Source organism: Trachurus trachurus (assembly GCF_905171665.1).
Source record: "Trachurus trachurus genome assembly, chromosome: 3".
Lineage (NCBI taxonomy): Eukaryota > Metazoa > Chordata > Actinopteri > Carangiformes > Carangidae > Trachurus > Trachurus trachurus.
Genome location: NC_139893.1, coordinates 20,480,417 through 20,504,391, shown reverse-complemented (window position 1 = coordinate 20,504,391; position 23,975 = coordinate 20,480,417). Strand labels below are relative to the sequence as shown.

General features: G+C 43.1%; 1 protein-coding gene across 4 annotated transcripts in view; it reads right to left on the bottom strand.

Annotated features, from left to right (window-relative positions):
* Positions 1–7,535: 7,535 nt before the first annotated feature.
* sall1a (spalt-like transcription factor 1a) overlaps positions 7,536–23,975 on the bottom strand; it is a 169,498-nt gene continuing 153,058 nt past the window's right edge. For 2 of the 4 annotated variants that reach the window (XM_083999506.1, XM_083999507.1), the window contains exons 4-5: positions 10,244–13,653; positions 7,536–9,199 (exon numbers count right to left, since the gene is read on the bottom strand). In XM_083999506.1, coding sequence (XP_083855632.1) covers positions 8,759–9,199; positions 10,244–13,653 — 3,851 coding nt within the window. In that variant the 3' untranslated portion in view covers positions 7,536–8,758. Of the gene's footprint in view, positions 9,200–10,243; positions 13,654–16,499; positions 17,159–19,323; positions 20,251–23,975 lie in introns of those variants that run through there. The other 2 variants (XM_083999508.1, XM_083999509.1) reach the window with 2 other exon arrangements.

Below are 23,975 nucleotides of genomic sequence, written 5' to 3'. Positions count from 1 at the left end.
CCCAGATGGGTAATCTGCTTTCTGATGGAGAGGAGCATGTAGCAGAGGTCGGCTCTGACACCTTCTTGGCAGAGCCACAGAGCCTGGCTCCCGATCCCATTCTCAAAAGCCAAGATGCCCAAAACCCCTTGACACACTATGCTCGATTGAGGCCCCTACTGAGTGCCTGGGATCCTGTGTCAATGAGCATATCAGAGGACTTGACATGAACAGACACATATAGTACATAAAGTCCAGATATACCACGTCTTACACGCAATATCTTGCAGATAAGATGTCTTAACTGTATGAATGCAGCTCTAACAGGCCAGTTCAGAGAAAAGCAAGTGGAACACATATGTAGAGATTATTGACCCTTATACATCTATCATGTTTCATCATAATATGCTGCTGAGGCTGAAATGGTCATATGATATTGCAGTTAGTTACTGCAACTCATTTCAAAGAGCACAAAGTGTACTTTTGTTTCAATGTGCTAAGTAGTCCTTGGCAAAAACTGAAGAGGCATCAACTTCATGTGGAGCATGGTACGAGTGCTTCTGTGCATGTCTATGTATGTGTGTGTAAGTGTGTGTGTGAGTGTGTGTGTATTTGCAGTCCCTGGCTTTTGTAAAGGCACCGGGAAGCTCGAGCCGTCCACCCAGGCATGCCTGTGCAGTGTAACCAAGGCTGACTGCCTGACCTCAGACTGTGTGGGCCCTTTAGCAGAAGATGAAGGAGCTTTTTCAGTGACACAGGAACAGGAGGTATCGCCTTCCCTTTGCAGCAGCACTCATTCATGCCAGACACAATGCGTTATTATTGGTTTTGAATTGAAATGTTAATTTTGGGAACTGGGCAACTGTGCCTGAGAGCTTTCCCTGCTCATTTCTCATTTTTCACTTGGCTGAGGTGGTCCGTTTCGATGGGGAGAGTTAACCCTCAGCTCTCCTTGTATTACAACACCTTGGCTCAGCTAGGTAAAGGACCGAGGGCCTGTGGAGTAGGCCACAAACACAACACAGCCGAGGTTTTAGCATTTGAACTCTGACTTGGTGTTGAACAGTGCTCCTTCATAGAGGAGCTGAAAGCTTGGTGGCAAAAGGTGAAACCTGTAAGACACTGTTCCATAGCCACAGAACAGTCACTATTGATCCTGAGGCCATGGAGGAAAAACCAGCTCTTTCAGGGCTGGTGGTGTGAGGTAGGCAGGTCAGCACTCTGCTGTACAGCCTCACAGAAATGAGTGCATCAGCAGGCCCGGCAGATCTATATGACGGGAATTAAACAGCATAATCAAATTGTTTGCGCAACCATTTAGCATCTCATTCCCCCGCTGCCCTGGGCCAAACTGACCACTGGAGACCGGCCATCCACAGCAGTAACAAAGTAGGGCAATAACTAACAGCGATTAAAGGAATATTGATGGCCTGTGACACACAGCATCCTGAAAAATGCTATTTGGTCAAATAGCTGCAATAATTAAGTATATGAGGGTCAGTCAATTTTATCTGCTGCTTTTATTTGGATCGATTATTTAGTAAACCGGCCAAGCCTCAGAGAGCATTATTGCTGAGTGGGGTGTTGATTTCATAGTGCAGGTGCTTTAGCAGAGTCACACAGTAGCAGCTCACAGCGAAGAACACCAGGAGCTGCACAAGTCACAAATGTTACTCATTTAATGGACAGAGGGAATGATTCACAATATCACCACTCACGTTGTTAAACATGCTTGATATGAAATCACCTGTCACCTAGTGTACATGCTGATCTTGTTCTGAGATATATTAGCCCTTCAACTCACTTCGCTCTGTCCTTTCATTTCTAAACATTATGTTCTTGATAGCTGGAATCTGCGCTACTTTTTTCAGCAAAGCACGCATGAAGGCCTGGTGTGAAATATTCTCACCGTGGATTGATAAACATTAGCTGAAAGCAAAAATAATGAGTTTTGGCTGCATAAAACTTCCTGCGCATTTAATGTGATGCAATGGTTAAAAATAAACTAGGCCATTTAAAGGCTTCTCTCCAAGTTGATTGATTAAACATTAACCTGCTGGATCTGGGATATTTCTTATTAATCACAGGTGTCACAGACTTAACTGAGCATGAGGAGGGCATGTGCGAAAAGAGCCACACATACAGGACGCTAGAAAACACACACACAGATACAGCTTCTCTCATGTGCATGAAATCGTGTAATCACAACATATGCCATTTAGCGGAGACTTTAATGCATCGAGTAATGCAGTTTAATACTGGTGGACCCAGTGGGAGTCAAACATGTGCAATTGCGTTTAACGGAGATACACACACACACACAAACGCATGCACACGCATATCCACACTCCATATCAAACAGCACATTGTGGGAATTGCCATGACCTAATGCATTTCTTATCTTACATTTGATAAAACATTTCACTGAGGAAGACATTTTCCTCTTGTCTGCAACAAGATGTCCAATGAGAAAAGCAACCTTGACTAAATGAGAGAGGACTTTTTAAAGGAGTGGGTGGCAGGTCTGTGATCCTGACCTGTTAGATACACTGTACAGCAGCGCAAAAAAAGAAAAAGAAATCCCATGAAGACAGTCAAACAGAGCAAAGTCTCTATCAGCCCGTCTCTATTTTCCCACAGTCAGTGACTGAGCAGGAGAACCTACCACACTCCAAATAACATCACTGAATATTCAGCCACTGTAGCAGGCCATTGCTTTGATCTAGCACTGATGTGGGTGGCCAGTATCCACAGCTACAACAGTCTTCAATTTGAGTCTGACAGAACACTAAACCTGCCTCTGAAATAGCTATGTTTTTCTTGCCGTAACCCAGGGTGACTTTTTTGTGCCCAAGGAGGCTTTTATGAGAAAATTGACAAAGTAAATATCCTTTCAGCTGTTTCCCTGATGAATAATGTACGCAGAAGGTGATGGACTGCTTTCAAAAAAGAAAAAAAGAAAAAAAAAATTCAACAGCTTCAGGGTTGTCCCTGCACATCAGCTGTCATCGCGTGATGCGGATGGCGGTCCTGGCGCGGGGGCTTACGGCAGCACACAGGTGCCCTTTTCACTCCCAGGCCAAAAATGACAAATTCAATAAACTCAAGACATCTCTCTGGAGCACCTATGGAATCAAACACACCTGACAAGGGGCTGAAGGGCTTCTTCCTAGTCACTCTCACATCCCATCTTGACGCTCAATATCAATATCTCTGTCCGCAGCCATTGTAGCGGAATATCTTTCCATCACACTAGCATGCTTTGACACTGTGAGAAAGAAGACGAATACGTGTCAGAGGTTGTGGGACTGGAGGTAAGGCTGTGATGAGGGAACTGTATCTGTGAGATGACATTAACAGAGAGTGTCCCCAACTGTGTGTGTGTTTAAGCCCCAGAGCAGACAGGCCTGGCTAGGGTTACCAACCGTAATTCTGATGGTGAAAGGGCTACAATCAGCCTGCTTAATCTCGAAGCTGTTCTTTAAAACCAAAGAAAGACGATCTGTCTCCATTCTACTGTACAAAACAAGGAAACATGTGATTCATCTTAAAATGGAAATGCACATTAAATTAAATTTGCCTTTAGGGGCAATGAGGACAACCCGTGACTGCAGGTTTTTCTGTGATAACAAAAAAGGTGCTTGTACTCTGTCAAAAGAGCCAGTCTCATAAACCTACCCTGAAAGAACAAACCCTAGACATCAAATTTTAAAGAATTAGCATCACAATGGGCTAAATGTCCCCCTTGTTGTAAAAGCCCAGTAAAACGGCCCTGCAATTTCAGTGGTGATGATAAACTGGGAGACGCTGATAGCGGGAGCACTGTGCATGAGACAAACCCTTACTGTATGTTCATTAGCATCCCTGAAGGTTCCCATCTGACGATGAAGGAAACAGAGCACTGTGGCCGTTCTGCAAGCTTGAGTGCCTTATTAAAGAATGGGCCAGGGAGCCTCAAGTTTGGTGAGTCTGGTCCATGAGGAGCTCACATTAGGGCTCCCACCTGTTAGTCTGGGTACTCCTTTGACACAATAGGTCATGAAATGCAATATGGGCCTGTGCCTCTCTTTCTCACCACACAAAAGGCAAGGAGCGGATGAACTGCAAGATAAATGACCTTGACATTTGGATAGTCTCCAGATTCCTGTGCCATAAAAATAAACCATGCAAAGACTATCTCCAAACCCTCATAAGACCAAAGCACAACTTAATGGAGAACAAACAGGAGCAAAGTGAAGGGAGGGAAAAAAAAGTGTTGGGTTTTGGGGAGGATGGATATTTCCTAGAAGACTTTGATTTCTCGTCTGTGATAACTGTGAGAGTGCACAGGCCTGAAAAACCCTACTCCGTGTTTGTACTTACAATCTGGAGGTCTTGTCTTCTAACCAGCTGTGTACACGCTGCAGACAGGCTCCATTTTCCACAGGAAACATGATGAGAACCACAGGAAGATAAAACCAGCGTGAAATGGCTCGAGGAAAATGACAACGCAAATTAGAGTGAGGCTTCTAGAGACATAGAATAAACCAATAATCACTTTTCTTTTTGTAATAAAATATAACACAGGGCCATGTTAGGTCAAATTTAAAGGAGACAACATTCACAGATAAAAACATGTTTAACACTCAAAAGGACATTATTATATGATATTAATACTTAGGATTTTTTTTTAATGTAGGTCATCAGATATCACAAAATGGAGGGGAAGGTGACTCTTGGACATGTTTTCTATTTCTACATGTGTGCTAGAAGTAGATAAGTATGTCCCTACAGAGAGTGGGCCTCTTGAGCAGGTCCATCACCTGGGTGTGATTGACAGCGTGGGCAGGTGTGGCAGCTCTTCCAGGGAAAGTGAACTGTGGCTGCTTAAATGAGGCTCACCATTGTTCTCTGCAGGTCTTTGATCTCCCAGCGGTAGGCCAGAACCTCAGTGGGGAGTCCAGGCCGGGCCCCAGGCTACAGTTTGTATCGACTCAGGAGGGCTGACAGCACAAGGCAGAGGATGTGGGAGGGGGCTCCAGCTTCCCAACGTCGGCCCCGTGCAGTTTCATCTCAACTTGACCTACACACTGACGAACTGTGGACAGAAGAAAAAAAACAACGATTTTAAACAGATTTTAAAGTCTTGTTTCAACTGTTGAAGAGTCAAAGTGCAGCTCACTACTTTGTTTCATTCTTACTGTCTTTTTCTTAGTCTCTTGACAGTGAGCACCCCCCCCCCCTCCCCCCCACACACACACACACCATGACCCATCGAAACTTGTTATTTGTTGTAATATCCTAATTTATTTTAGAATTTATTTTCGAGAAAACTAAGCAGAATGTAGCAGATCCTCTCACGTATTAACAATGCATGAAAATACCCTGTACAAAAATAATTCTCAACACAAGTTAGCTCACGCTGGAAACAGATGATGTTATTTTTGCAGTGTGGCAGCTGTGCATCCAGCCCTTACTTAAGGCCAACCTTTTAATGAACCTTCAAGTGTACAGTAAGTGGACAGGAGTGGCTTACAGCTAAAGAGAGTAATGTTTCTTTGCTGATGGTTCCCATCCTCCCCAGACGCTGCAGCAAAAGGCAATCAAGCCATTTAGCCCTGACCAGAGAAAATAAACTCTGAAGCCAAAATAAAAAACACATAAGATCAAACATCAAGAATAAATACAAATATGTAAGCATGTGTGTGAGTGTGAGAGTGTGAGGATATACGTATATATGCATCTTGTCTGTGAGTGTGTTTATAATCATAGTGTGTAAACTCTGTGCTGTGAACACAGAGCAGTGCAGAGCAGTGGATGAGACTCACAGCAGTACAATAAATAGTGACAGTTAGCAGGGCAGACTGGGACAGCCCCTCTTAGTCTGTAGCGATTGTGTTTCAGTGTGTTCGCCCGGCTCTTCCTGTGGTGCTCTGTGTTGTGGAGCAAAAAGCCACTGCTGGGAGCCACAGTGGAAGAGATCAATTGTACACATTCCTGCCACCTGAGATTCAAGTGTTTCTGTAATACTGCACAGCTCAATCGATACTCAAGCGAGGAGCCGACTGGGAAGAGCCCAGTCCAATGCTTAGTGAAGGGACCACTCCCACAAAGATAAAGCACGTATTTACTCCTGTGTGCTGCTGCTTCCCACCTGTGAACAGCCTGCATGAAAAATGACTCATCATGCTCTCATTCAAACAACCATTTCATATTTATATCCACATATATAGTACATGAATCTTTGGTATTTAAATTCAATTGAATTAAACAAGGCTTTAACTATTTCTAGGCACAAATGTAATTATTAATGTAATGATTCTTTGGAAGAAATTCAAATTAGTATTATTAGTTTGCTATTTATAATTTGATACACCATAATAAATGCACATTTAAATATTTAAACAAATATGAATGAGGACTTTGTAATTATCTAAAAACATTGAGGGAACATATTATAAATATTTTAAAAATTATTAAAATTACAATAATTATCACTGCTTCACAACAATAAACGCACTTTTTGTATAGTGATGAGTTCAGGCTGTAAATATGAACCCAGTGTTAGTCATAATTAACAAAGCAGTGAGGATGTGAAGCAGTTTTATTTTTTCTTTCTGTCCTTTGAAGGAATCTCTCAGGAAGCCGACGTGCTGCACAAACACAGCTCAGTGGAACAGATGTGACTGTTATAAAGAAAACAAGCTCTGTGGGTAAGGATCATTTAGCTTCGACGTCTAGAATAAAACGTAAATATTGGGGGATTTGGGCTTCGTGGAGAGGAGGGGAGAGCGCCGAGGACGCTGGACAGAAATTAACAGATCCTGTATTGCAGGATGTGCAACGATGTGTTAAATTAAATGCAGCTGTTGAAATACAAAAGGGGAAAATTTTCAGTTTGAATACAAAATTTAAAAAAGCAAAGGCAAATGCCTTCAAAGCCGTCAGAGGCTTTATGCGGATCACCGTGTGATCGTTTTGACAACTTCTTTTAGGGCTTTGTGGCACTTTGATTAGATCGTCGCTTTTTTTCTCCTCAATAAAACGTAAATTTCTAAATCTCCAAAAGACAGAAAATACCGATTGCATCACTAACATTTTAACACGGAATCGAGTCTGGTGAATTATCTTGTCCCGAAAAATAATATGTTTCCTCCGCTGAGACTTCTTTTTTTTCTGGTGAACGTGAACAAATAATGGAAAAGAGGGAAGCTTTTCCTCTTCACGTGAAAAGCCTCACATCAACCTGATGTCAGAGAACCGGCGATTAACTGGTGATTTCAGGGGTTGGTCACGGAAATGATGATGTTAAAGTGAGATCGTTTTAAATGAGAGAGAATCAGAGACTGGATCCACCCCACCACCCCACCACCGTCTGCTGCTGCTGCTTGTCAGAGCACACAAACACAACAGGCCCTCAGCTCAAATAAACTCAAAGGCAAAACCTGATTTTATTGAGATTTCTGCTCCAGGTTTTGATGCTTTATATGTGAAAAATAATTGACAGTATATTTTCACTGATTTGGCAAGGAGAGGGGGAATAAAAGCACACAGACACACAATGTTTCTTTTGGAAAACTGATGTATTTGATTATTAGAGTAAAGAATTACAGTATCTTAGTTGTTAGTAGGTATTAAAGTGTAGAGAAACTGGACCCATAAAGATCTTCCAACTTTCCAAGAAAGTGCATGTAACAGTCCGAAGGTTTTCAAACCCAATATATATTTATATTTATAAAAACACTATCATTTTGTCCCCCCTGGCCATGGACTTCTCCTTGTGTGAGTTATATGTACATTTTCTTACGCGGGAGTTTGCATTTCCACATCTGAACGGATTTACAGAAGCTTCAACACACAACTTTGCACTTGATGTCAGTGAGGATGCTGGGACATAGCAGCAATGTGGAAATCCAGCTGAGAAACTAAAGGGGAATCCTGCTCTTTTGATTGGCTGTCTCAGTTCCAAAAACCAGGAAATAGGCCAGACTCAATGTTCCCCTTTTAGCAACTGTCTTGCTTTCAACAACACCAAAATACGAGCCACAAAATAAAAAGAGAGAGATTGAGGGAAAGAAAAAAATATGGAAGTAAACAAAAAAGTAGAAAGTACAATACACAGAAACAGTAACAACAAAACATGTTAACACTAAAGAAACCCTGGGAATGTAGCAAACTTCAATGTTTTGTCTTCCTTAAATAAAATAAAGGTAAAAACGATTTGGAAAGAAAGGAACTACCACATCATTTAGTCCCTTGCCTGAATTTCATTGTTTCGCTTTGATGAGGGTAGGGGGCATGAACACACAGATGTTAGACCATCTACAGAAGATCAGTGTACATTATTTACAACAAAACTGTTTGCTTATTACAGGGCTTATGCATCACATGAACATCGACAGTTCGGTTATAGCTACTACAGACAGAAAATAACTTAATGCCAAGGTAAGGTTATCTACCCAGATATTCTAAGTTTCAAAAGCACATTTTTTAAGCACCCATACATACCCATTCTGGCTTTAAAACAAACAAAAACCTAACTGTTAATGCTTCCACTTGGTTTCAAGCAAGGTTATAATCACTAATAAATAAGCTCCTTAAAACTATAACATGTACATTGTACAAAAAAGCAACTTGTCTTCACACTCATGTTCGTAAAGATTCAATGGCGAGCAAAGCAGTTCAGTTGATTTTGTCCCTGTCTTGTTCTCTTTCTTTCTCTTCTTCTGTGTGTCTACATATGTGTACAGTATGCCTTCAGGTGTCTTCACGTGTCTGTGCACAGCTCAAGACATACAGTCTAACTGGTGACGATTTCTTTATTGTCTTCAATGAACCGTGTGAAACGGAAGTGGGCCCCGTTTTCTGTGTTGGCCATTTTCTCCAGACCAGCGAGAGCGGCATTGGGCTCCATGCTGTGTAGCTTGTCTAGGCTGCCTGTCAGGCCACCGATGGGAGAGCTGCCCCCATTTCCCATACCACCTGACATTGGTGGGATGCCTCCATTCTGGATGACAGAGATTTCATTTGTCTTCATCGCAAGGCCGTTGGAGAAGGCTGCAGCATACTGGTTCCAGAAACTGGCCGGATCCCCGTTGCCTGCCCTCGATGCCATGTCCTTCTGGAAGATCTCAGGAAATTTGACTGGGTTGGTACCCAGGAAGGCCATTGGCCCATCCACAGAGAGCCTGCGGCCTCGTCTGGCAGGAGCGCTGTTCCACATGTGCGTGCCCATGTGAACCTACGAGAGAGCAGAGAGAGAGAGCGAGAGAGAGGGGCGGGGGGGAGGAGAATAAAAGAGAGGGAGGAGAGAGACAGAGCAATGAGAGGGATGAAAATTAGTGATGTTTACAAACTTGGCCACAAGAGCTGCACATGAGATGATGCAATGGAAAAAATAATAATAATGCTCGACTCGAATTAACACAGCTTCACACCCTGGGTGCAGCAGACCAGTTAGCTGCCTGTGCTGTGAGAGGTCCCGGCATGGTGTAAACATCTTATTTCGGCAAGAGTGATACATGCAGTTTAATCTAAACCTTAATTTGCTCATCTCACACAGGGACCACAGGGCTTGGGGTAAAATTGCACTGTCCAGTTTCATTGCTCTGGCCTGTATTGCATGTGACAATTCACCTCTGCCAACACCCGTTCTATGACAAAGGCAACATTTTTTTCACCTTCATAATACTTGATAGAAACATTCAAATAATTCATGTTGAATCTATTTTGTGCTCAGACTACTACAAGAAAAGTTGTTTCTGTGTTTACTGTTGTGGTGCAGCTTTAACTAAAAGCACACATCTCTGTGTTAGACCAGCGTCAACCAACAGGCACAGCTTGATTCAATACTACATTTAAGAATTTAAATGTATCTGTAGTCTGAAGATTTTCTCCAAGTTCCTGCAGATCATTGTGCAGATGTGTTTCTTAATGATTTAGGCCTGTGACATTTTTCACTGAATCTGTTATGGAAAAATACAGGCTGACCTCGCTCACTGTGATTGCATCTGATAATTAATTCTGTGCAGTGAATCATTCTTAGCCATTGTGGAATTTCTACCCCAATAATCATATGAGTTGTGTGATTCAGCCTTTCCACTAAGGTAATTTTTCTCACAGAGCCATTCCTTTAATTAATTAAACAACATCACTACCTCTTGATGCCTGGTGCACTGACACACCATATAAAACTAAATAGCAGCTCTGAGACTCATTTTTCACAAACTTTCTCACACACAAACTTGTGGTAGATCAACAGTTTTCTGGATGTTTCGACATTTACCTTGAGGTTTCCTTTGGTGGTGAAAGCCCGACCGCAGATACTGCAAGCAAAGGGTTTCTCCCCTGTGTGAGTCCTTTCGTGGATCTGCAGAGCACTGGAGGAGGAGAAACACTTCCCGCAGGTGTTGCAGAAGTGTTGCTTGGGTGTCCGACGGGGTGGCGCAGCTGAGAGCACTGGGGAAGAGGAGGCAGATGATGTGACCAACCCAGGGGGCATCTCCTTTTCTGGGTGGAGGCTGTGGAGGAAGCCATTGACCTCGGGTTTGTTAAGAGAGCCCACAGAGAGGAGGGAAGGGGTCGGGCTGGAGGACAAGCTGGTGTTTGACGGCTCAAAGAGCTGTGAGGGCAGGTCTCTCATTTGATGGGTTAGCATGTGCTGCTTGAGGTTGCCCTTGGTGGAGAAACCCCTGTTACAGGCCGTGCAAATAAATGGTCGTTCTTTGGTATGGCTTCGATAGTGAATGTCCAAGGCACTCTGACAAGCAAAGGTCTTCCCACAGATGTCACAGGATGTGTTCTTGATGCTGCTACGCTCACGGAAAGGGAACATCATGCCCATAGGGTCCTTTGAGGGATTGACAGATGTCAGGTCCAGGGCTCCAATGTTGGAGGGGTGAGAGTGCAAGAGGCTTGCACTGCTGTGATCCAAGGATAGGGCCCTCTGCTGCCTTTCTTCGAGGCTGGGGGATTTACGTGGTTGTGGCTGCATGCTAGTGGGGGATGGCGCCTGCATGGAGGAGGTAGATTCTGACACAGCCGGACTCCCGGTGCTTTGGCTTTCAACATCCCCTCCCAGTGACGAGGAGTCATTGGTGAGGCAATCCCCCTCAACTAAGCCATTTACCATTGCCTTCATTTGACTGGCTTGTAGCTCCTCGTTCATTTCAATATTGTGAGCATTATGTTGGTCATTTCTTTCCTGCCCCTCCTGGTTAACCATTTCAGGAGGAGCTGGGGAGTTACAGAGACTGTCATGGGAGGCATCAGCTGACCTGGGTGTGTCTGGCACACTGCTATCTGGGCCTTCCTCCATTCCTTCAATGTTATCATCAGAGAAGTTGTCCAGATCATCAAAGTTTCTCTCATCAAATGAGCCAGTGTCAGAGGCCATGGACTCTGGGTAACTCTCCGGCAGAGGGGTGTTGGGGATCTGCCCACCCATGTGCATGCGGATATGCTGCTGAAGAACCACAGCATTTGTGAACTTCTTCTGACATATAGGGCAGGAGTGTTGGACTCTAAGAGGGGGCATGGCCCTGTGGACGCTGTAGTGGGTCTTGAGATTGCCCTTGGTGGTAAACGCCCTGCCACAGATTTTACACTTAAAGGGCCTTTCCCCAGTATGAGTGCGATAGTGCATTTTCAGAGCACTTTGGCAGCTCAGCACCCGATGACAGATGACACATTCGTTTGGGTCTGTCACCTTCCTGTCAATGTTCTCTACAAGCTGCTGCAGCTTGGAGGTCTCTGACCCCTGGAGGGGCTCCAGGATGCCTCCAAAGGGGAACTTAGCCTTGAACTGATCAGACATAAGTGGCATGAGTGGGTTGGTCATCATGGGTGGGCTGTTGGAAGTTGTGTACTCAGCTATGCTTTCCGAAGCAGAGCTCACATTTGTCAAGAAGCCTGAGGAGCGGCTGCCTTCTTCAATTTTCCCATTTGAGGTAGGCAGAGTTGCACCTTCACCTTCTTCAAACATTCCATCATTACTTTTAGCTGAAGGCTCAGCAGCACCTGAGTCACTCTTTGCAGTAACAGAAGGGCTAGTTATGGCTATTGAATGATCTTCTTTTTTGATGAAATGTGGCAGGTTCGGCATGGTTGGAGGCAGCAGCATGCCGACTGAGGAAGTCAGAGTGGGCAAAACTGGTTTGCTGTCCAACCAGCTGGTGACAGGTTTCTCAGGGGGCATGGACATGCCATATGGAATGCCGGTGCTTGTTGGTATGTTGTCTAAATGCTCAGGGACAGGGTAAGGGTTCATCTGTATGTGTGGGTATTTTTCTTTATGACGCTGGAAATGTACCTTCAGGTTACCGCGCGTAGAGAAGCGGTTGCCACAGATATTACACTTGTATGGTCTCTCACCAGTGTGGGAGCGCAGATGGATTTGCAAGGCACTGTCACTCCCAAACACCTTGCCACAAAACCTGCACTTATGCTTAAAGAAAGCATCGTCAGAGCTGCTCTTGTGTTCAAATGAAGTGACGTTAGGTGGCTTGCCTTTCCTCTGCTGGGCCAAAGCTGCTAAAGAGTTGAGGTCCTCTACGGTGGTGCCAACACTCGGCAGAGAGCTGGAAAACATGGGGTTTCCAGGTGGGGGCTGAGGTAGAAGGGGATTCACTGCAGAACTTAACAAGCTACCTATTCCAAATGCTGGCGTGGATGACTTAGTTAGTGAGGTGTTGCTGAGCTGAGAGTGGAGGCTACTCATATGACTCGGCCTCTTGTCAGAGGACTGGGTATTGACTGTTGATGGCCCCAGTGTGCTGATGCTCTGAGATGTCTCACTGGTGCTTGGGTTGGACTGAGGTAGCTGTGCCGCTGCAGCCAGCTGCTTGAGGCTGCTAATACTGGCTGACTGACTAGCCAGGTTCTGCGCTAGGCCTGCGGCTGCAGCCAGCTGTTGGGAGAGATGTGAGCTGAGTGTGGTCAGTGGGCTGGCAGCAGGCCCCATTGTGCCTGGAGCAGAAGTTGGGGGCACCTGTATTTCTGGGGACTGGGAGGCCAGTAGAAGTATCTGATGGCGAATCTGCTCAATTAGCTGCAGCTGGTGTATCTGTTGCTGTTGCAGGGCGAGTAGTTGCTCCATCAGGGCTGGCACTGCCACCCTGGGGCCCGCAGTGGAACGGGCCTCTTGGGAGAATTGGGCCACAGCCACTTTGGTGCTCTGAAGATTTTCAATTATGACATTGCTGTTGATCATGGAGAAATTTCCCAGTTCAGTTAGGTTGCTGAGCTGAGGTAGAGGGGCAGATATAGCTGAAGTACCTACTGCAGGACCAGAGGTGCCCCTGCCACCATGGCTGCTGACTGTGTTGATGGGGCTCCTGCTCTCTGTGTGACTGCCTTCCTCTTCGTGACCGCTGCTCATTCCGGAAACGTCCACATCCATGGATTCCTCTTTTTCAAGAGTGTTATGCTCCAAAAGGTCACTGCACTCTGTTTGATCAGTGTTATTAGCTGTGTCATTCATCTGGTCATCAGGATTATGGGGAGGAGACCCAGGCGAGAAAGTTCCGGTGGGGGAGGCAGGATTTTCATTCACTATCAGAACTAACTGATTCTTAGTGCAATTCTTCTGGTGTTCCTCAAGATCCGATAGTTCAAAGAACTCAGCACAACATCTACTACAGACGTGGGCGTCTGACTCCTTGCAGGGGGCGTCCTCTGAGCAAAGTTCTGTGTCCCCTGCAAAAGAGGAAACAGAGGATTAGTGATTAGAAATGTTTTGCAGCTGAAGAAGCAGCTTTATCTCCTCAAATTCCATTGTTGTTAATCTTAAGTTAATCAGTTTTACACTTATCCCCTTGATGTGTTCACAAAAACAACGATCGAAAGGCAACAATAAGCCACAAGAAATGTGAAAAAGCCTTATTCAATGCGGTGGCCCCTCAAACACGATAAGAGGATACAAAATCAATGGAAACTACTCAAATATTGCTTAAAAGTGATCTTTGAAGATGTACATCTGGGTTTCATCAGTCCAACCAAAGGTAATCATTTTCTCCAGATAATCCATCAAAATATAGAATAGAGTGAAGTGAGGACATTGGTCTTAATGAAATTTCATAGAAAGGCATTGATTTCCTATATTCCATGCCCTTCAAAGTCCACTTGTCCACTCGGCGCAAATCAAGCATTTGAAGGACTTATTAGACTTTCAATCTGCTGTCAACTTTGCTCATTTTCAGCCAACTACGAGCATCTTGGACAGGTTATCTATGTGACTAAACTAATTTGTATCCACTCAGGCTGCAATCACAGTCAGACATGAACAACAGAGCCTGTGGTGGTTACGTGCACACCCTAAACTCAAGCAAAAACAATGAGGAATAATAATAATGATAATGATAATAAAAAAAACATTTACAAAATAAGTATGTACTTTTTTAATTGCCTATATATGAAAGTAATTTAGTTGTAGGTAGTTTCATTTAGTTACATAGTTTTGTTCCCAAGCTTTACATAAACTTTGACCCCAAAACCTTATCAACCACAGAAAAAGGCACTCATCAGTAAATTCTTCTGGGGTGAAAATACAATGGAAAATAAAATCTATTTAAATAAATGACTTGAATAAGACTAAGAGGCAGGGCAGTACATCAGAATGCATGCATCACAAACTTGCCAAAACTGATAAACTGGACATACCAGCTCACAGAACACGCAGTACAGTCACAGCAACTTCTGCTGTCACCGCGATGAAAATTCAGCAGTAATGACCGCCTTTCAAATACACACAGAAACTGGTTCCTAAATTTTCCATTTTAATACAGAGGACGAGTCAGGGAGTGAAAAGGCAAGACGACACCCTGCCCCCAGAGCCACTGCTGTGCTCCAGACTTTCCTTATTCTTTTCCCTCTTTGTCAGACTAAAATCTCGCTGTTTAACATACAAGTTGATTTACAAATTGCATTTCTCTATGAATCCCTTTCATTGTGGCTCTGGCCCCTCAACACTTTCATCAGGGCCAAGAATTCATTTGCAAATGAAACCCAGAGAAGTGCAGCCCTGCCCCACAGAGAGACAGGATGCCTTCCCATTGTTCGCGCAGCATGGGAGCGGCGGGGATCGTCGGCACAGCCTGGCCCTGCTCATCTCAGTCGACTCAAAGCAGATCCTGTTTAATTCAGGGATTATCTCCCTCAATGTTTCTCTACTCAGAGACATCAGATAACGCAAAGTTGCCATGACAGTAAACCCTGGCCCTCACACCACCAAACCATGCAAACAGGGAAGACTCAACTTTAATGATAACTTTTCATGTTAAACCCCCCTCCCTTCCACCCACCCAGCACAAAAATGTGTTTGATTCATAGTGTGAGAAATGTGAGGATTAAATAAACCCCTTTTCTATTTTCCTCAAATCAGACTGTACACAAATTAGTGTAAAGAAAATCCTTATGACACTGAGTGGGGTCAAAATAGGAGCTATAAAAAACAAACAAACAATTAAAACAAAACTTTTGACTTAATTTTTTTTTACAGGATGCAGAATTAATCACTGAATTGAATCTGTGTATTTCTATGAATATGTACGCGTGTTGTAGAGACGTATGTAATTCTCACATATGTAGAGAATTAGACAAAAAACATGCTATACAAGCTGCATATACGATGCATTTGCTTTTTATGCTTTTTGCGTATACAATGCAAAAACAATGGTGATCACTCATATTATGCAATATTTGATTTATACACATACATGTAGTCCAAATGTGCTTCTTTAATTTAGAAAACTTTCAGTTGAAAATGATAATAGTTTATGCAGCGCGTATTTTAAAAAATCCTACAAATCAAAAGATTTTGAAAACTGTCATTTCACATGCAAGTTCAAAAAATAAAAAAATTAAAATTGTTACTAGAATATATAATTAGAGAAAAGAAGAGAAGGAGAAATCAGATCACATTTATTCCCCAAAATATTTTGACCGATTCTTAGTTAGTAATTAAATAACTAGAGCAAAACATTTGTCATCATAATTGTCCAATACAACAGTGGACAGTCTCCTCTGCACAACTCTGTCTGAAGTTTGGATTGTAAGAGAGGAAAGTAAGGAAGCTGAAAAACACACAAATGTCTAAGAAAATATTTCACCAACACTACAACTGTGTACATGACCACAGGTTTTTCTTTTAACTCTGCACTAGCACGTCCTGCTTAACTTGTCCACAACAACAACAAAAAAAGATCAAAATTAAATGAATGCATGTCTGCAAATCCACTGTCCACATAAGACTAGTATAGCAAACAGCACAGATGCTAGCATTAGGCTTAATTCCCAAAATAGCAAGGATTAAGTCTGAATTAAAATTAAGATAAAGTCAAGCTGGTATGAAGATGGAGTCTGTAAAACTTCCATCAAATCTCTATCAAAAGCATAGTGTAAGCGGTGCGCAGGTCTGAGGGGCTTTAGGAGCGACAAAAAGCAGAGAACAGAACCTCGAAGAGAGTGACCAAAGTTTAAATATGAGAGACAAGAAAGCGGAGGATTAGTTAAAAAAGTTGACGGAGAGCTTTGAGAGATCCTACATTATTTTTTCGCGGAGGGCCTCTGTGAGCCTCTTGACACTTGTAACTTCAGGAGGATTTCTGCTCACATCGTCTCCAGCCCTCAGGACTCATCCCACTGAACACTAGATGGGGTTCCACTAAAGCTGCCGTGGTCCAGGACAAGACTAAAATCTAAGAAGCTCTGCCCCGGTGACATGCTTAAAGCTTAAGGGGAGGGAAAAAAGGCAAAGCGAGTCCTTCAGGCTACACCTTGACTCACACCACATAAACACTGGCATAATGACAAGCAACTGCACTCTTGTGTTTGCAGGGAACAACAGAGCAAAAGGGGGCTGCCCTGCCAATCTCCCCTCGAGGGGGGCCACTCTGATAGGGCAAAAGGGGATGGCCACAACATTGATAAGGCCTCACACTCGGGACACACACACTTAAATAAAAAGCTGAGGCCTTGCTGGGCGCCTGCAGCTCCGACCAGCAGGGTCAATGGCGAGAGAGAGAGGAACACACTGGGCCCTGAACTCTCATCACCTCCACATACAGGGACACTGGCAAAGGTTAAAACAGCTCAACATCCCACCTTCCGTGGCCCCTCACTCCGACCTCCCAGTAACTGTGGCCCTCAGCATCACTGATATTCACCTACAAATAAACACAACTCTGTTTTCACTTACGGCCACTACAACTCTCCTGAAGCCACACACCACTGTCTCAGCTAAATACCCCCCCACCCCCACCCCCCACCCACGAAAAAAACCTGTGGACAATATGTCTCCCACCTTTGTAATTACACACACAAGGCACTTGTAACTATTTTAACATGTGGCACAGTTTTGGACATACTTGAAAATTTTGTTTTCTGCAAGGTTGGTGACAAAATAAACTCTTCATTAAGTCTATTACGTTTCAAGGAAAATGCAGGAAAAACAACCCTCAGGAATTAATCATCAACTTATGATAAATCACGTGAAATGGGCTGAAAATACCTTTCTATGCATGGCTGTCTCCTGAAAGATACAAGTGTTCATTTCAAATGACCTGCACGTGTTTTTCAGGCAGTATACTAAACACAATTTAGCTTCACTAATATTTACATTGCACATATTCAATTTAGAGACCTTACACAACAGGGCAACGCAAAAAACAACCAACAAAAAAGAAAACTATTTCTCATTTTGTCCATGATTTGAATTTACGCCAGGCACTGTTATCGTTTGCGCAAATACTGACAAATTCATATAGAAAATAATGACAATTAAATGTTAAGCGACAAAATTCGTTCACAGCGCTGATAGAGTCCAGAGAAGCGTCAACTCACTACGGGAATATTTATTGAAATTACAGAAAATATAAACAAGTGATATTTTCTTGGTGACCACTCAGGAGTGGAGAGAGAAGTCGGTCAACAAAACACACGTTACAACGCAACGTCCTGTTGGGAAATCCAGGCTTTATTCGTCTACGACCTTCTCATGCCATGTGTTTTGTTGGAAGTTTTATTTATTTATTTATATTATCTATATTTCAGTTTTGCAATTCTGCTTCAAAAAGAGATGTGACAATTTCCATTCAGCTGGAACTGCTCTGGCTTTTGCTGGCCTTTGTAAGAGCTCCAGTGCACAGTCCTGGATTTGCAGCTCTGAATGGGACTTTGTATAAACTGAATTCACATTTTAGGCACAAACAGCACCGGTAAAAGAGAGTGTGGTTCACTAACAACAAAAACTCGCTTTAAATCATTTTTTCTACACCAAGCGAAAGGCCACCTCTTAGCTCTCTAAAGGGGTTAAAGTAAAAACGATCGAGTCTATTTTATATTGATCTCGGTTGAGAAAACTACACATTATTTTGTAATGAAACAAACGGTATCTCTGTCTGTGTGTGTGTGTGTATCTCTCTCGCTCTGTGTATGCGTGTGTGTGTGTGTGTGTGTGTATGTGTGTGTGTGTGTGCGTGTGTCCGAGTGAGTAAGACTTCCCCGTGCTGCTTTCTCGACAAAGTTAAACAAAAACTACAAATGATGAGTAAACTGAGGGGATATTTTTCAGGATGTGGAGAGGGTGTGTGTTCATTTACTGAGCACTTTGTCCTCTTTCCATTCAACTTAAAGCAATAAGAATCACTGGTGTGGAAACAGGCGACGATTTCTTGCTGGGACTGATTTATTTTATTTTATCAGAGCAAAAAAGAAAAGACTGTAAGACTTTCTAAAGCGGGACTGAAACACGCGGATGCGATCTCTCTGCGCTCGGGACTCGGGGAAAAGTTAGAGTCCCGGCAGGAGCGACAGGGTGGTCCATGTCGACGCACCGAGACCGGCCGCCAAGAGCAGGGGGAGCCCCGGGAACGAGCGAAAACTGAGCCCGCGACACGTTACATGGGAGTTTACACATTAGTTAGAACCACATTTTAAAGCTGAGATGAAGACTTGGAAGTTTTGAAACTTTTTAACATACATACACGCGCTGGGTGAAGCTAAAGAGAAATGCGCCCTGTACTTTGGTTATTATCTTTTAACTCATTTGTTTAGTATAATGAAGTTGTTGGAGCCGGTGATAGGAGACTGGAGTGTAGGAAAAAATATAAAAGTAGCTTCACGTTCTAGTCTGACCAGAAAAAAATGAATTTACTCAAAAATCCTGAACATAAAGTTTTGTGAAAAGTGCCACAGACTTATATCGCGGAGACGATGGAATTTAGAAGGAAACAAACAAATAGTAGAAGTACAAAGCTTGATTCAAAGTGTGAACTCTGTGATTTTTAGCTTCAAACATGATGAAACTTTTCAAAAGTGGTAGAAATAGAAGATTCAGGATAAAAGCGGCATCAGGCTGCTTGGACTCACCATTGTGTTCCGATAAAGGCAGATGAGGGTCGGATTGGAAGTGTTGCGGCTTCGCTTGTTTCCTCCGCGACATGCTGGCTGGCACATCAGCAAGCAAAGAATAAAAAAATGACTACAAAACCTTCTCAAAAATTACGTAAATCGAGCCCATCCACCGCGCATGTGCCCCGTTATGATTATCAATAATGCTCTGCGATTAATCATACGGGGGGCTTCTTTGAAAGGCGATTGGCACCTCGCCAGCCCCCCTCCTATTCAAATGAAGTCTCTTTAATCAATTAGCTCCTGATTTGCTGGGGACTCTTGTCTCTCTCTCAGCTCCCACCCAATGAGTTGATCCGTATGGGGAAGAAAGGCTGGGTTTTCCAAACTCCCTTTAGATACGGTTTAACCCCTTCTGTTAGCCAAGTCAAAGCTTATCTTGACTACTAGGGGAATGTCAGCATCTCGAGTCCATGCCTGCGACAGTATCTTTCAATCTCTCACATTAATCAAGCAGCGATCACAGTTTTTCTTTTCTTTTTTTCTCCTCCTGTAGATGCGGACAGGCTGGACAGCTCGCCACTCAACCCTCCGCGATCTCCAGCCAACTTTCTTCTCTCTACTGCTCGGTAGTCCGTCCTCCGCGCTTGCATTAAAGATCGTTGTAATTCAGCTCTTGTTGTGTTGTACACCAACACCTACTCTCTGAAGAGTTTCAAGCGAGGTTCTCGGTGCGCCGAAACGCAGCTCGCGCGAGCATGTTCCGTGCGTAAATGGCACCGGTATGCGTTTCCAATAGTCCACGGTGTGATCCGACGTCCCAATCAGTTTCATTTGATTATTATTAGTAGAAAGGGGGATTACTTAGTAACACGTTTTCATCACACACTGCATTCCGCGAATAAACAAACTTTGAGGGCCCGTGCAGCAGTGGGACAAATGCGTAGCCCGGCCCATCGAGGATCTGATTGGTCACCGGGCTACTCAGTCATGCTGCCATTCACCTCCACCTCCTCCCTGCCTCCCTCCCTCCCTCTCCCCATCTCTCTCTCTCTCTCTCTCTCTCTCTCTCTCTGATTACGCACAGCAGATCCAAACGCTTTGTGCGCACCAGGATGATCAGTAGTGAAGACAGCGGAGAGTAGGTCTGTTTATCTGAATAGGGACAAATAAAGCTTTTAATTTCTCCATTAAACATTTGTTTATTTTATTTTATTGTTTTTTTTAAACGGCTACATCACACTCAAGTCATGTGGACTCTAATATATTTAACACAATTAATTTAAGTATAAGAAAAAAATCAGAAGATGGACGGTCTGTGGACAGTTTGATTCTTTTTTCAATTCTATAAACAGCAGTTTTTAAAGGCAGTGATGAGTGAACAATATAACGATATCAACAGGAAACGTCTTAATCAACCCATGTAAATAGATTATTAACCGTTCATACACCACACAATATAATAATAATAATGATGATGGTAATAATAATATTAATAACAAGCATAACAATAATAATAATAACAATAATAATAATAATCATTATTATTATTATCTGTAAATAATGCAGTGACAGCAGTGCGCCTTCAGTGGGGATGTTTTAAGAGGGCAAGATGTCCCACAGGAGCTTCATGTGAGTCGAGTAGATTTATTACGTGAAAAAGATAAACGAAGCTCTCAGTCGGGTTGATTTTGAGAAATGAAGATAATAATGTTACTATAGGTGATGCCTCGGATGCCATTATTTTTCACTGAATATTTAAAGAGCAGCTGCAGGCTAGATGGATCTGGTCCTGTCTTGTGTCAGCTATCTTTTAGTTTCGACTAGGCTTACTATTTACTTATTCATGAAAAAAAGGAAAGAGCAGGGGGAAAATCAAATACTTGTGATGTCTCTGAGTGGTCTGTTTTATCAGTGCGATCTGATGAAATTATTTTAAAAAAAGATATATGTGTATATAATTATTAAAATTCTACATACATTTTTCAGTATTGATATATGTCTCAGCTGTCTTAATATCTGTCAGTGTAACCAAATCGAAATGTGAACAGGGACTAACAAAATCTAACAGCAAATGATCTTTAATGGGGGAAAACGTGTATGTGTGTGTGTGTGCCGTTAAAAAGCCCATGCAATTATGTGCACCAAACTTGAAACTGCTGGGAGAGGAAAAAGGGGTCTGCAATATTGTAATGTCCCGGGCGGGAAAATCAATGGCCAGTTAATTGATGTGAGTGTTGGTGTGAGATTGTAAACAGGGTGATTTGCAGCCCAGCCGAGCGGGAGACATTTTAAATGGGATTCACTCGGGACGCGGAGGATACAGTGTTAACAATCATGGGCTGAATGACACAGACGGACACAGTGCGGAGACCTAACAGGCATAACTCAACGCCTGCGCCTGAAAAAAGTTGTCAACTTCGACTGAGAAGTTTCCTTTTAGTCTTTCAGGCTTATTTGGAGACAGATTACAGATTCATTCAAAAACATTATTTTTAATAGCCTATGTGCACTGAATAAATTGTGCATCAGGTCAGTTTTGCGGTTAGAGAGAGGGAAGAGGAGGATAAAAGGAATATGTCACTCAGATCTGTAGGATTTTAATTACACAATACATCATGCAAACAATGTGGATTTAGATCAGAACATCTACTATTAATGTATTTTTTTCATATTAATTAAAATGTGTGTGTGTTTTTTTTTAAAATTAATTTAATAATACAGGTTAACGATATAGCACCTATACATCTTACCAGTTGCTTTTTGGCAATGTGAACAAGTGGCTTTTATGCTGCTGATCAGAGGAAGGTGAGAGAAGCCTTTGGCGCATTCACAGCGCGCGTTTGCCTGTGACGCGCAATCATTGCCGTGCGCAGCAAATCACACAGGGTCCGCAGCGAATGCCATCACTCATTATTGTCACTGACAGGCCATGATTGATCATACAGCGCAGAAAAACTGAACGTTTGGCCGCATAATGTGATAGTTAAAGCGGAGAATCTCCCAAACTCGGAGCTGTTAGTGACCCTCACTCAGTGTATTTCTAACTAGAAAGCCCCCCCCCTTTCTGGGTGACACCGGATTCAACACGTGGTGGGTTTCTATTCACGGTCCCGCTCCCTGATCGACGCGATGCCTGGAGAATTACAACGAGGCTGGATCAGGCCTTCATCTAGGTCAGCTGCACGTGTGAGTGTGTGTGTTTCTCTCTCGCTCCCTGTCTCCCCCTCTTTCTCTCTCTCTGTGTGTGTAACAATGGGAGCCCGAATGGCAAGACTGAAAAACGGGCAAAACTTCCAGGGCGTTATGAAGGTGCAAAGTCTCAAGACACCGGTGTGTGAACACAGGTGGAAAACTACCTCCACTAATCCACTGTAGGCTACTTGTGTCATTATGACACCTCATAAGTATTTGGTAGCTTTGATGTAGATGCTACCAGTTAAGAATAATATTCACGTGATGGACTTTCAATTTAACAATGAAAACACAATGTCAACTCACCCATACAGCATTTACTACACAACGTTTTCCAAATAGATATACTATATAAAGTGTTTTCTTACTGTACTTGTGCTTGAGAGGCTTATGTTTGATTAACAGTAAAAATGCTGAAGCCTTTGACCCTCATGTTCCCAACATAAATATCAAGAAGTGCATGGCCTTATTCATGGCATGCTGACGTCTTGCAAAAGGATTAGGAGCTTGATTAAAGGGATTGTTGTAAGCTGGCCTCATGCTCAAAGAAATAAAGCAATAGCCCCACATTTTCCTTGTATCGAGTCACACACACTGTCACTGTACTGCTTTAAATAGCGTTGTTCAGCTTTCTTCAAGGTGTCCAAGTGGAAAAACTTACATGGAAAATGATCTTAGCAGAAATGTTTCACTCGGTCTTATTTCCCCTTTTTGTCTTCATATTCGCAAGATGTTATTTAATAGAAGTGTCATTTGAATGGTTAAACTGACTTAAATTTGTGAAACAAACAATTAATCGCGACACACCTTCAATATTTCTAGTACGAGGTGAAGTGACTCGGCCTTCCACATGACCAGAATGCATCATTTAGAGCTCTCTTTTTGCCACTAAAGAAATCCCATTGAAAAATCGCCTGCATTAAAATTCAGTACCTGCAGCAGCAGAGAATAGCCTCCATTAATTAAGAGATCAAACCCTTTCTATTGTCCTCCAGCAGCCCTGCCACCACTTGTCCCACAGATTGTCTCCCCCCATTGTGGCCCCTGACAACTTCCTGCAGCATCACCCGATATCAATGGGCTGTGTTTGTTTTTACATTATCTCAGCTGCAGTTACAGACACCCCCTTTCAGTCCTGTCTTGTTTGAGAGAAAACAAGCAAACATTCAAGAGTGTCACAGAGGTGTTAGAGGTCACTGGCCCATCACACACACGCACTGTGTGCGAGTGTGTGTGTGTGTGTGTGTGTGAATAAGTTTGCATGTGCCGCTGATACAGTCATCCGCGATACACACATACACTTTCCATTCTGGGGTGAGTGTGTGTGTGTGTGTATCATGTAACTGAACATCACTTAAATCTGAAACTAGTCCGTTATTTATATTTGTTTCATACATCAGCAATTTTAATTGGTAGAATACAAAATAGACAGACTTAATATGTGCCAACACATGCAATTCTAAAGTAATTATACA